Source organism: Syngnathus leptorhynchus, chromosome 1 (assembly GCF_054491065.1).
Source record: "Syngnathus leptorhynchus isolate UIUO chromosome 1, UIUO_Slep, whole genome shotgun sequence".
Classification (NCBI taxonomy): Eukaryota; Metazoa; Chordata; class Actinopteri; order Syngnathiformes; family Syngnathidae; genus Syngnathus; species Syngnathus leptorhynchus.
Window position 1 is genome coordinate 7,786,635 of NC_141195.1, and position 14,383 is coordinate 7,801,017.

Here is a 14,383-nt window from a genome sequence, read left to right on the forward strand (position 1 = left end):
CTCAATGGTTTAACATTCACAGATTTTTTTTTCATTGAATGTTTATCAGAATTTCTGGAAAAATAGTTTGTGTTTGTTAACGCCCCCCAAAAATAATTATTTGGGGGGAATTAATCAAGAGCCCATTCAGAGTGTAGTTGCAGGCCGCTGTGCTGATCTTTGCTCTCCCAAGTGTGAATATGAGTATGAATGGTTGTTTGTATTTATGTACCCTGTGATTGGCTGGTGACAGGTATGGGTGTCCCTCACACTGGAAATTAGCAAAGAGAGCACATCCGCAACCCTGATTAGGTTAAGTAGTATAGAAATTTGGAAAAGGACATTTTACACAAGATGGTCCATCTTTTGCTCTAAAATAAAATAGGCGATAAATGTTCGCTAAGGTGTTTGTATCATATGTAAGCAAAAACAGGAGTCAGCTCACAAATGCAGCTTTTGAACAGCTTTAATAATGCAAAGCAATAGGACAATATAATAAAAACGGTTTACAAACATATACAGTAATTAAAACTCAATAGGGATTTAAAAAAAATAGAACATAATTTACATCAACACGCATGGAATGGTGGTCAGTTAAGGATGCAAAATGAAACTGGTCCAATCAAATTGTGATGTAGTGCTGTCGCAGTTTGGCCACAAGGAATTCATGAGTCAAATTATGTCTCGTGATGATCCCGACAATCTGAATTAGAAGGAAGATCACAAAAAAAACACAAGTTAGTGCAAAGAAGACAAAGGCTCAATACTTCAGTAACAACAACAGATTACGACTTACTTCTCCTACGGCGTTGACCACGGGTAAATGCCGTAGTCCCATTGTTCGGAACAAGTTGAATACCTGGGAGATGCGGGTGTTTGGTGACACAGTATAGGGACACGGGTTCATGTAAGGAGTGATGTCCTGTAGAAATGGAGAACATTTGATGCTTTGTTAAATCAATACTACTATTTAATATAACCATTTTTGAAGATGGTTTTTGGCCGAATGGGCTATACCACAATCATGCGGGGACTGAGCTGGGTCAGGTCCAAGTCGTGGATATCAGGGAAACGGGGATAATCTTCAGTCATCTCTGCATATGTCAATCTGGGTTGCGTGGCACTCTGACAAGACATGGCATTTAATTTATAAGAAAGACCACAGCATTATCCTGATTGAGAAAGAACTAGTTGCAGGATTTCAGAAATTTCAGAATGCGGTTCAGATTTAACTTGGAAAACCCAACGAATGCATAAAACATGGAACGCGTGGTCAGGGACAGCCACATATCATGGATGCTTTGCATTTCAACGCATTCTTGATGTGTGAACATTTGTGCCACTGACCGGCTGATTCTCAGCATAACACACGCCTCTCATGAGCAGATTGACCAGCTGAGAGCGTAGGATGAGGCCGTGGAAGGTGAGCGGCCTAAAACGCTCCTCCATTGTCCACTCCTCACTGGGGGACTGGTCTGGGCACAGGTTGGGGTAGGGCATATGCCTGAACATGACACACGGTGTCAGCAATATATTGAAACAATTGAAACACAATAATAAGTATATACAAATATATAAGGATTCGGGGAATGGAGCTATAGCACCATCAGAAATAGTATGTCTAGTCCCAGGTAAGCTCTCCAGCATTTAATTCAATATTCTAAAAGATTACATGTGTTTTTCCTAGAGTCAGCCAATACAATCAAAACAGAAGGGGACCAAAAATGGAACCCTGTGGAACACCATAGGACAGTGCGGTAGAATGGGACTCAGAGTGACTGAGGTTACACAAAATGTCTTGCCTGTCAAATAAGATCTAAAGTTCTCTGGAGCACCCACCTGGTGCTGCAAATGTGCTAATACTGTGCTCCAAAGATTACAGTGCATTTTAGATTGTACCGGGAAGCCTAATATCCTCAACTTTTGTGAGTATTGAAGTACATTTTCCAAGGTAAGGTAGTAACTACGGTGTCCTACCTCCTCTCCAACATCTGCTGCAGGAGGTCCTCTCCTTCCTCCGCTGGCTCCACGGCAGCTCGCTGCTCATCACAGACGTTTCTGAGTTCACTGGAGGGGTACGACTTCATGGATTGACAGCGCCGTCTTTGCTCACTTGCGCGTGATACAACGCTGGATTTCTACATGGCAGACAGATGAAGGCAGAACTTCATTGATCATTCTATTGATTAATCTCATACATTTATTCCAATGATGTACAATTGAGACTGCCCATGATACTGGAGATGTTTCAATTAGAGCTGTTATGGAAAAAGCGCTTGACATATTTTGATATTTTTTTTCCCCAACTTCTAGTTGACATTGCAATCTTGTTTAACAGTTGTGCTTGAGAGTCAAAATTCGGAAAAACATCCAGGCAGCATAGAAAAAAGAAACACTTACAATTAAATATCTTCACACTGAGACCAGGCCTGTTTCAAATATGGATAGAAACACATATGTTGACTGAAATATGCCCCCCCCCCCCAAAAAAAAAAAAACTTACAATGTATCGTATAGAAACATAAGGTTGGTGCAGAGCACTTGATTTATCAGTGCTGATGACCTTATGATGACCTAATTCATACGCATGCTTTGTCTTTATCCGGAATATCAGAATTGCTTAATACCTTGAAGTGGATGTTGTTGCTGACGAGGATGTTGCCCTTCATGAAGTCCTGCTCGTTCGGGCGGTTTTCAGTGACCACGGGGAAGGCGTGGTAAATGGTGGTGCGCAGGATGCTGACTAGAGATTGCACTCGGGTGTGAGGGTACACGTAGGTCAGGTTGGGCTCCATTATATCGCTGGCGGTGAGCCTGAGGTGGATGTGGCAACAGAAACAAGCACTCGGGATATACATTTATGGTTTTAACACTGTTCATCATTTATACTCAATTTACCTTTATTGTACTGAACAGTTGTTAAGATGTTGGTTGAATAGTTCATTTACTGTTCTATTAGATTAGATTTTAGAGATGCGCTATTAATATATTTTTATTCAATGTTATTGTTTGCTGCTGAACTGGGTCAAAAAATGACTATAAGACTTTTACATCCAAGTTAAGTCAGAATAGTTACAAATATTTCATCTTGATATTAGTTGGGGTTAAGTATTTTAGCCACAAAGTAGACTTTCCTAATTTTGCAATTCCAAAAGAGTAGAGAATTAAAACTAAACAATTTTCTGCAGTTGTAGAATGTTTGTGATACCTAGTGGGGGAGTTGGTGAATAACTAGTTTCAAAATCAATTCCACCAATCTCTTCGATGAAATACCATAAATTGGTTAAAGGATGAAGAAATCTCTTTCTTGAAAACAACTTACTTGTCCAGCTCAACCTCAGTCTCCCACTCCAGAAGTGGAACTCCTCTCAGCTGGATGTGAATGTCATAGATGCCCTTGTTGAACAAATCCCCTGTCCATTTTGCAACCTGGTGACCAGTATAAGACCAGTATAAAGAGAGGAATAACTTTGACTGCATGCAATGTAAACAAAAGAATGACATCCAAGAGGAAATGTGTCTACTTTCTGAATATTGCATACCATTAGGGTGATCATAATAGGGAGTCCAAATGTGATTTCATTGGTGGATTCAATGAGGATGACAGTAAGGCTAATGGTCATTCTGACGACGCCTCCGAGGAATGCAGCAGCTCCAATGAGAGCAAAGGTCCCGGCGTAGATGTCCATTCCCAGTTTCCTGCCGTAGATAGAAACAATCACAGCAATCACAATCGAGGTAGTCACTGGCATGAGAAAGACATTTTTTTTATATTTACACTTTAAGGATGTTGGCAACCAATCGTCCAAAGGCGGCCCCACATAGCAGTGACGGGACAAATAGACCGCTGGGTACTGACACACCGTAGGTCCAACAGGCCAACAGGAAGTAAAGCAGGAAGAACACCGACAGAGTCACCGGGCTGAAGGTACCTGAGTGATTAGACGGAAAGCAAACAACACTGAGAAAAGTAACGTGTTAGATTAGCTGTTAGACTCAAGAAAAAAATGAATCTATCAGAGGAACATGTTACTTTTTAATAAGGAATTATTGGCTACGATTGAATAATGTTTTATCAAAATGAAAATGATTTTGCGTTTGACCTCAGTGTTCCCAAGTTCCCATCTCACCATCCTGGTGGAAAAGCTGGTGGATGGCAGCCTCCTGCGGGTTGAAGAACAAGGTGGCCATGTCGTTATACGTCTTGTTGGAGCAGAAGTACTGGCGGATGGTTGAGTTGATGTCCTCGCCGACAGAAAGCTAAAAGAAAATACCAAAATGAGAAAAGCAAAAAAAAAAAAAAAAAGACTGCTTCGTCATTTTTACCGACATTCAAATAAATGAAAGAAAAGTTCGAGAAACTAGAAGCTGCTTACTGTGGTGTTATGTGTTGGAGGAGAGTACAAGTCCCTGCATTCACCCAATAACATGGACGCGGCAAAAACCACCACTGTTGTCACCATGGCAACGAGTAGGCTCTCTAAAACTCTATGAGTACAAAGAAACCACAGTAACAACATGCTTCAATAAAAAGGCATCCTTTGGAAAAGATGGAGTCCCGTGTGGAAAGGCGTTACCTAATAAATCTGGCCTTCGGTTGGATGTGTCTCATGCGATACTTGGACAGGTTTTTATTCATGCAGTTGAAGAGCGCTCCCAGCAGCCCACCCACGATCCCCATCAAGACAAAGAAGGCCAGGTCCACTGCAGTCCACAAGTGGCAGTTTTTGTCTCCATCTGAACACTGATGAGTAAGACAATGGACAGATTTGAGTCTGGTAGAATTTTTTTTTCTCCCGTCAAATTAAGATAACAGCAGTACAGTGATAATTGCAGTGGTGACGTGCTAATATCATTTAGTTTGAACTTGCAAGTTGCTGTAGCATTGCCTTTGAAAAATAAAATTAGGGACTGTTTAGCGAGTTACATTCTTACCTTAAACTCTCCAAAGTTGAGTAGGCCAGGCAGCTGGAAGGAGCCCCACTTGTTGAAGTTGATCCCGGACCGGAAAAAGTTGAGGGTGAACGTAGCAGACATTGAGCAAAAGAGCTGGAAGACAACATTTTAAAGAAGTAGTACTCCTATTTTACCAGCTGTATTTTAAAAAAATATATATTTCAACGTGGGTAGCACAGGACCTACCACTTTCCAGGTGAGGGCCTGGTTCCAGAAAGAGGAGCCCTCCTCCAGGCTGAACAGGGTCCCCCCGATAGGAGCGCCGAAGGCAGCGGCTACTCCGGCAGCAGCACCAGCTGATACAAAGTCTCGCTTGTCCCTAATGAAGGAGCAAAAAAAATGACATTTTGTAGGTTTTAAGGAACTAACAAAATGGACAGTGCTGTAAGATTGTGTATCGTAATCGTACCTGTCACTCCGGAAGAAGGGAAAATTGAATTTGATTCTCTTAAAAGTGATGCTTTGAAACTGAGAAGCACAACAGATTTGATAGAAGCACTCAAACCAGAACGACAGTCAAAGCAACAAACTTCACATCACTTGAGAGAGGAAAAAAAAAAAAAAAAAAAAAAAGACAAGATTCAGGGGAGTCATTTTCAAAGCGAGACATGTCATAGTTTTGTCTACCTCCGATGTCACAGTAAGATTTTAGATTCCCTTGTTCCGTACCAAAGTGAATTTCTACCAGGACATATTTTTGTTTCTATTGTTAACAACACCAAATCTTAAATGTCTAACAATTGAACCATAGTTGAACACTGGTAAATATTGATTTAAATATTGACTTTAACTATTTGTAAGATTGTAAATATGGACTTTATGTACCTGAGGAAGGCCAGCTCCCACAATGGCTCCGCTGTGTATCATCGGACCTTCTTTGCCTACAAAAAGACCTGAAAGGACACAATAGAAAAACAGATGGGAACTTTGTGTCAAACCTGGGGCGACAATCTCGACATGCTAAATGTGATAAATCAAGTATGTGAAATGATAACTGTGCAATTCTGCAGAGGGAAAAAAAAAAAAAAAAAACCTTGTGAGAGGGGAACTAAACTAGTATTATCTTCTAACTGTGGGAAGTAGTTATTTCAATATTTACCCACAAGAAAGTTAAAATAATCTTGTGGAATTTGCACTTACAAGAACAGGATATCCATCTATCAATTTTCTATACTGTTCGATCCTGTTCAGGCTCACAAGTGAGACGAATCAAGTTGAACGAGTGACATGATATAAGAGGCAAAGAGGAAAAAAAGGAAAGTAGAGCAACTTTAAGAGAGCTGTAGGAATTAGTGACAAATACCGCATGTGACATGTGACATCCATCTCTAATACAGTGTGTAATCTGTTTATGTGGAAAGATAAAAGCTTTTTTACATATTCTTTTTTTTTTTTTTTTTTTACAAAGAAAAATAACTTTATGCCTGCTTCAACTCTTTTGATAACATCTCCCAAAAGCAGGTGGAAATATTTGTTATTTCCTTTAGTCTGTTTTATCCCACAAGAATTTGGTTTCAGTTAAAGCGGAAGGACATCTTCGCACTTCGGAAGATGAGTTTGACATTTCAAGCACATCAACAACTCATTCAAATGAAAAATACTTCCTTCAGCAAAGTTTCGTATTGTTGAATGGCACGGTCTTAGCCTTGACCGGACTTTAGTGTACTCTTCAAGTTAGTTAAGTTTTTTTTAAACTAACCAACTCTGACATTTCTTAAAAACTGGCATTTCCCTTATGACTTGATCCATGCAATAGCAATGAAAAGCAACAAATTCATCATCACAGTTTACCTCCAGCTACACTAAACAGAACTCCAACAGCTTTGCAGAGAAACGTTTGTAGCCGGACGATGCCAGGGATCTTCACTCCGTTCAAGTAACTTTTGATTTCGGGAATCCCCGAGCCTGCAGCTAAGGGCTGAAAAACAACAGCGATTCGATATTCGATTACTATAAAGCTACATGGTAGATTGCACTAACTATTACAAAAACGGCTATTTTACATATATTAACAATTTTTCTTTCTCAACATTTGAGCAGTCCAACAAAGCAAAGGAATTGTTGATAGACCAAAAGCTGTAACACTGCAAAAAATACTAAAACGTGCGAGGTCAGCAAATCTATATCCGGCATGTTGCAGAAGTATATTTTCTCACCTCAATGAGGACGAGCACACTGGCAATAAAGATAAAGGTCATGTTGAACGCCAGGAGCTCCAGTAGTGAGAGAGGGAGGCAGCCTTTCTCACTGCACTCCTCGACAGCTGAAGACTTCAAATTAAGGTACAAAGACTTCCATGCTGTGACTGGCACAACGTGTGTCATACGCAACCACTAGCTGTCCTGGCTGGAAGAATGAACATTGATGACACTATTTGTGATACATGTGAAAACTACAAGATTTAGACTGATTACCAAAAAGTGGACAAAAATCACAAATTAAACTGACAGTAGGCATCATATGGTAAATGAAAAGCAAAATGGCTTCTGAAATTCAATGGGTGCTGAAGAGGAAATTGCAAGCTTTCGAAAGGATACAATAACCAACCAAAGTAAACTTGAGTTTGGTGAAGAAGCGTACAAAGTAATCCACAAACAGACCCAGCTAAAAGAAAAGAGAGGATGGAAACATTTGAGAGTAATCAGGCCCATGTTTAAAAGCAGAAAGAAGAGGAGGAAACTCCAGAAGTACATACCAATCCAACAGATGCTCCAATCGCAAACACCATCACCCATCGCAGCGCTTCATACTTTTTCGCTTTCTGTTGGGGGGGGGGGGACCACAGAAAGTCATTTCTCATCATAAACACAATACTGTACCTTATTGTTAAGTAACATGAAAACCAGAATTGTGCAAATGATGCCGAGGTAAGTGTCAGTGCTTGAAGGTCGAATGCACACATGATGCAAATTTCCCTTTAAAAAGTTTTGTTAGCAATTCTCATCTGTGTGGCCTGACAACACAACATCGATCTTAAGTCTGATTTCAGCGATAAGATTTGATAATAAATGAATAAATCCTCTGATTTAGAACACATGTACATAAACACCCGTCACGTCTACGCTCGCTATCTTTGCTTACCTTGTTGTCCATACCCTCCAAAACCTCCACATAGGGTTCACTGACACATCGGTCATAATCCAGACTCTGTTAGAGCAAAGAGGTTACTCTCAGATGCACCTTTAAACTAAATCTTATGGTTTTCATTAATTTACCTCATAGTCCTTCCTTGGAAGAATCTCATCTTCTTCATCTCGAGTCTCTCCAAGAATTGTCTGCAACAACAGTATTGGTTTTTTTTTTGTTTTTTTGTTTTTTTGGGGTGGTGGAGTTAATATTTTGAGCGATGCTGCAGCTACTTGTTTCAGATTAGCATGAATGGAACAACGTGCATACAAAAGCATCAATCTGCCTGCCTTTTGAGCACCCACCCAATGATGCTGCACAATGACCGCGTTCTTTGAACAGTGATGAATTCAGTATTAGGAAATTGTGAAAACAGTTTTGCAACTTGTCAAAATTACTCTGCAACCAAATTACTACATTCGTTGAGGCTGATTACTTAAGTTATATTTGGATGGTAATAACACATTGGGGAAGCAGTGAGCTGCAGCGAACAAGACATCTCAATACAGAGTTTGGACTCATTTTAAAGTCTGCAAGTCAAATGGAAAAAAATGGAATATACACCCGCACTGCTACAGAATTGTAACGTCCTACCAGCTCCTCGGGGGTGCGTGTCTCCTCTTCATTACAACGACTACACCCGAAACAGTTCCCACAACACGCCATCTTCGTTGTTGTGTCATGATGCGTTCAATGACTACAGGAAAACGCTGAAAATATGAGGAATGACGGGGGCTCGTTGGGTGTATCTTATGGACGATTTGCACTAAACCTAGCCTATTTAAAAAGAAAACAAAAGTTGTATTCATGTCAAAAAGACACCCGTGTGTGTGTGGGGGGGGGGCACTTAAATTATTGGAAGGACTAAAAGTGGCAAAATCTATTAATTATATTAATATTCCATGAAATGATTGAAAAAGATATGTCAATAACAGTTTCTAAATGTATTAAAGAAAACATGATCAAATCATGACTCTGTTATGTAATAATTAACCGTGATTTGAATAAAATATTGTTAGCCTTTATTAATTTGATGAAGAAACTGTCGACATATTTACCTATTAAGTAGATAACTTACATTAAAAATTTAGAGTTGTTACTCTATCAAAACATTTGGGATTCTTTTATACTTTATATGGAAAATGTGGATCTAAGAAATGTCAATATGAAGCATAGGGGTCACTGATGCTCTGAACTTTCCATTTTATTTTATTCACAGAGGTTTAGGGGTATAAAATACAAGTAAAAAAATATAAATGCAATACAAAAACAAGTGAACTTAAATTGACCTCGTCTAAACGTTTGTCTGTCCATTTCCGACTTTACCAGAAGAACATGAATGCATCATCAAGCCTACAGCGCCACCTGGTGGACAAGTCATGTTATGGATTGAACTTCCTCCGTCTCTCCACGCTGTTACCTCTTTTGCCCTCCCACTAATTTTGTGGGAATCCTGGAACACCGGCGATTCAAAGCGGTGCGACTGGAAAAAAAGTAAGAACTAACCACTTTGATTTACGATTTAATAATATGCTGGGTTCAGCCTGTAAAATGGTTTAGCACGTGGGATTTTTTAATGATCACAGTGGTGTCAGGTTGCTAGCTCTGCTCTACTAGAAGCTGCTGCTAACACATTCAAATAAACTGTAATTATGTCTCCCGTTGCAACTAGCTAACACATTCAAATAAACTTTAATTACGTTTCCCGATGCAACTAGGTAATGGTGCACGCTGTTATGCGCCCAAGCGAGTGTCTAAATAATAATCCTGTCTCTCTCCGTTTGTTATTTATCTCCACTCTCCGTTACAAAGAAGCTAACGAACGCAGATCGGCGGAATTTGGAGTTGGAATGCTTGCTCGTGTTTCGTCTTAAAAAGATCAGTCTGCATTTATTGCACGGTAATATTTCCTCTTCAATTTGTTTCGTTATACTTGAACGTTTTGAAAATGCAAGTTGGGAAGGGGCTAAATACTGTCGGAGGTCCTCTGTTTACGATGGAGTTTCGTACCTACGCGGGTTTGTATGTAAGTCGAAACAGCACACTCAAATCATAACCGAAACGAAAAATGCTTCTTGAGTTGAAAATGTGAAACAATCAGAGGTGGAGAAAGTACTTCCACACGTTACTTGTAGAAATACTCATTCTCGTTTTAAAAAAAGACAAACAACAGTAGAAAACCAAAAGTATAAAAACCAGTTAACCCCTTTTCCTTAAGTAAAGTCAAACTGCACCATGCCAAGAAATACCACTTTTGACAATTCAAACAACAAAAAAACAAACAAAGAACGTTCCCTCTTGTGAACAGTGTTCATATGAGTGTCAATATGCTATTGATAACTGCCAAAAAATATTTTTACCTGCGTTTCATAAGATTACAACTGCGATTTTTTTTTCATTTCAGAAGCTGATGGTTTTAAAGCAAAACATGACTCATTCTCGATTTACTGACTCTGGAGTGTCATTAATGATCCCTGGTTCATTATCCTCCATTCTACTGCTTTTATCTTATTTATTAATTTGTTTGTTTTGAATTCTCCACCCAAGATTTCACATAATCAAGATCCCAACCACAGTTGACTTTGCTCTATTAATGTATTTTCTGCAGAGATCTGTAAAAGCAACCAATTTATTTTGAGAAAGGACGTAATAGAATGTACAAAAATATTCAAATATATTCTCAAGTGCAGGGCACAAAAGTAAAAAGTAGTGAGAAAAATAATCAATCAAAATACAGATATGTCTTAAAATTCGACTTTCCACCACGGAAAACAATCAATTGAAAAACAGTAAGTACAGCATATTTATTGTGCACTGTATGTGACTACCTTTCTGTACCTTTGTGTTTCTTTAGAGTAATTTCCAATCATGGTGAATCAGGTTCCACATGCCGATGGGAGCTGGCAGTCATGCAAGAGTGACTCCAGCGGTGCGGGCACCAGTGCCGGGGAGAGCTCCAAGGAGAGCTCCCGGTGTTCCACGCCAGTGTTGGACGCGGATCGTTCGGACAGGCTGCGGGACAAGATGAGGAGGAGGATCGAGTCCGGGGACCACTGGTTCTCTCTCGAATTCTTTCCCCCTCGAACAGCCCCCGGTGCAGTCAATCTCATTTCGAGGTACGTGTGTCACTTTGCACTTTGCATATGACAAATTGGATTGACGCGTGTGATTGTGTCTTCAGATTTGACCGTATGGGCTCCGGGGGGCCACTTTTCATCGACATTACGTGGCATCCCGCCGGAGATCCGGGTTCGGACAAGGAGACGTCGTCCATGATGATTGCCAGCACGGCAGTCAACTATTGTGGCCTGGAGACTCTTCTCCACCTAACGTGCTGCAGCCAGAGCAAAGACAAAATCACGGCCTACCTGGCCAAAGCCAAGCACCTGGGCCTGAAAAACATCATGGCTTTAAGAGGAGGTAGCATTGTCATTGATTTTGCCTTGTGGTTCTGCAGGAATACCCATTCTGTTATCATTTGACATTGTGCACAGCTGCATTATTTTGTTTCAAATGTGATCAATCCATAGACCCGATGGGAGCAGACTGGGATGACGAGGAAGGTTGCTTCAACTATGCCGTCGACCTTGTTAAACACATCCGATCAGAGTTCGATGACTATTTTGACATATGTGTAGCAGGTAAAATGGCGTTACATACCACGCAGCTTGATTTCCACCGCTCATTGATGGCAACGTTGGTGCGCGTCACAGGTTATCCCACCGGCCACCCCGAAGCCGAAAGCTATGAGAAAGATCTGCAACACCTGAAGGAGAAGGTGGCCGCCGGAGCCAACTTTGTCATCACGCAGCTCTTTTTTAGGGCAGAAACCTACCTTAAGTTTCTCGATGACTGCCGGGCAATTGGGATCACGTGTCCCATCCTTCCTGGGATCTTCCCCATTCAGGTAACACGGTGATTCCTTAGTATCAGACATTTTAGTTTGGAGGTACAACATAATACAAGTGCATTTGCCTGCAGGGCTACCAGTCTCTGCGTCAGCTTGTCAAGCTCTCAAAACTGGAGGTGCCAGAGGAGATTATGGAAGTCATCGAGCCCATCAAAGACAATGACGCGGCCATTCGCAACTATGGAATCCAACTAGCGGTGGAGATGTGCAAAGTGTTGCTGGAAAGCGGCAAGGTGCCCGGGCTGCATTTCTACACCCTAAATCGAGAAGTCGCCACCATGGAAGTGCTCCGGCAACTCGGCCTGTGGATAGAAGACCCGAGGTGAGGGATCCAAGCGGCTGCCAAACATACCGGACGAAAATAGAAATTGGCCTTAAGATGTGTTGGCGTATTGGTTCGAGATAGTCCACCCAATTCAGTCAAGATAATTATGGTACTTTACGTTTGTCTGCCCATCATAAAAGGCCACTGTAAAATCAATCAAATTTCGTCATCTATTCAGTGTTTTGCAGACATAAACGTGCATCTCGTATGTATGCGTACATTATCACACGACACAAATGTGGCAAGTTTTGCATCGCCTGCACTGTTTTCTGTCAGACGGCCGCTTCCCTGGGCGGTGAGTGCGCATCCCAAGCGAAAGGTCGAGGACGTGCGACCCATCTTCTGGGCATCCAGGCCCAAGAGCTACATATACAGAACCCAGGATTGGGATGAATTCCCAAATGGCAGATGGTAAGACATTTGGGAAAGAGATGAAAGGATTGTGGTTGACTATTGATTGCTTTCAATGAAAAGTAAAACCTTGAATCGTTGAAAGTTCATGTATCTGTTGTTGATTTTCCTACCCAGGGGTAACTCCTCATCTCCAGCATTTGGCGAGTTAAATGACTACTACTTGTTCTACTTGAAGAGCAAGTCATCCAAAGACGCCCTGCTGGAGATGTGGGGAGAGGAGCTAAAGAATGAGGCGAGTGTCTATGAGGTCTTCACCTGCTACATCACAGCCCAGCCCAATCGCGATGGGCACAAGGTAGGTTCGTGGTACCTCAACGAGCGCGCAGCCACACACGTAAGGAATATCACGGGCTAAGCGTTCCTCTTTGTCAGGTGATGTGCTTGCCATGGAACGATGAGCCACTGGCTCAGGAAACGAATCTGCTGAAGGATGAACTCGAGAAAGTCAACAGACGAGGCGTTCTCACCATCAACTCTCAGCCCAACATCGATGGCAAACCCTCCACAGACCCGATAGTGGGCTGGGGCCCTCCCGGCGGCTACGTCTATCAGAAAGTACGATCGCTTTTCCGCATGAAACGGTGTCGCTTAGCTAGGTCGTCTTAGTGTGTCGCCTCAATCATTTCTATCCGACAGGCTTATCTGGAGTTCTTCACCTCCAGCGAAAATGTGTCCGCTCTCCTCGAAGTACTGAAGAAGTACGAACCCCGCGTCAACTACCACATTGTTAACGTGCACGTAAGTTTGAACAGGAAGCCGTGCTCCTCCCCGATTTATCTCTGTCAATGCGTAAGCTTTTATTGTACACAAAGGGCCGTAACCTTACCAACGCTCCCGACATGCAACCCAATGCCGTCACGTGGGGGATATTCCCCGGCAGGGAAATTGTTCAGCCCACCATCGTGGACCCGATCAGCTTTATGTTCTGGAAGGTGAGCTGCCGTCAGACGTTTGCGTGAACCGCACCGACGTGTCGCGTTGCCCGAAACGAGCGTGTCCTGCTATTTCGCTCAGGATGAGGCATTTGCCTTGTGGATCGAACAGTGGGCCAAACTGTACGAAGACGAGTCACCCTCTCGGATGATCATCAAGTATATTCACGACAACTACTTCCTGGTGAATCTGGTGGACAATGACTTCCCGCTGGACAACTGCCTGTGGCGGGTGATCGATGACATGTTTGAGCAGCTGGACGCTTCTTCAAAGTCAACACCCCCTCAAGTGTCATCATCAGTTTGATGATAGGATGTTTTTGTATTGTTTTTATAAAAAGATGAAAAGAAGCACCCCTAAGCTATTTTTGGAATGCTGCTGTTAGAAAGGAAACGTTTACTTCACACTATTTGCAGTCAGTATTTCATTTTCTTTGTACTTTTAGAAATGAAGCCAGAAAGGCAAAAATGAAGTCATTCATTTCTTTTCTCCATGTTACTCCAACTGTGTTTTATGTGTGTTTTTAAATTTCTGTTTACTGAGCTCAGCTTTTTAACTCCACTTTTGAAATTGCTGTCAAATGTGTTTTTAATGGTCATTACTCGGCGTGCTAGTGTGGGCAAACACTAATTTTGCTACATATTAAAGCTAGCAAACGTTGTACAAACTATTTGTCTTTCCTGGTGTCCAAATGAATTCCTGTTTGTATATTATCAGTAACTAACACAGAAGTGAGATGA

The 14,383-nt window shown here is 41.5% G+C and overlaps 2 protein-coding genes across 3 annotated transcripts; one reads left to right on the forward strand and one right to left on the reverse strand.

The window, feature by feature from the left end:
- Positions 1-429: 429 nt before the first annotated feature.
- On the reverse strand, positions 430-8,803 carry clcn6 (Cl-/H+ antiporter 6). The gene is made up of 23 exons (XM_085924450.1): positions 8,656-8,803; positions 8,151-8,210; positions 8,017-8,082; positions 7,631-7,696; positions 7,473-7,539; positions 7,092-7,198; positions 6,727-6,853; positions 5,761-5,828; positions 5,345-5,403; positions 5,122-5,254; positions 4,915-5,028; positions 4,557-4,723; positions 4,356-4,467; positions 4,110-4,239; positions 3,758-3,911; positions 3,522-3,678; positions 3,302-3,408; positions 2,607-2,793; positions 1,957-2,117; positions 1,327-1,483; positions 997-1,104; positions 776-901; positions 430-682 (listed from the first exon to the last, which is right to left on the reverse strand). Exons 1-23 carry the CDS (start codon positions 8,725-8,727, stop codon positions 602-604), a joined length of 2,586 nt encoding a protein of 861 aa, XP_085780576.1. The 5' UTR covers positions 8,728-8,803; the 3' UTR covers positions 430-601.
- A 589-nt stretch (positions 8,804-9,392) lies between these two features.
- Positions 9,393-14,314, forward strand: mthfr (methylenetetrahydrofolate reductase (NAD(P)H)). Of its 2 annotated transcripts, XM_085913254.1 has the most exons (13): positions 9,400-9,555; positions 9,874-9,961; positions 10,916-11,177; positions 11,243-11,481; positions 11,592-11,702; positions 11,775-11,968; positions 12,043-12,293; positions 12,573-12,707; positions 12,825-13,005; positions 13,083-13,265; positions 13,347-13,448; positions 13,523-13,642; positions 13,725-14,314. In XM_085913254.1, the coding sequence occupies exons 3-13, from the start codon at positions 10,930-10,932 to the stop codon at positions 13,947-13,949; spliced, it is 1,989 nt and encodes a 662-aa protein (XP_085769380.1). In that variant the 5' UTR covers positions 9,400-9,555; positions 9,874-9,961; positions 10,916-10,929; the 3' UTR covers positions 13,950-14,314. The 2 variants fall into 2 exon arrangements, with proteins under 2 accessions (XP_085769379.1, XP_085769380.1); XM_085913253.1 differs by lacking the exon at positions 9,874-9,961 and having other exon boundaries at positions 9,393-9,555.
- Positions 14,315-14,383: the final 69 nt, after the last annotated feature.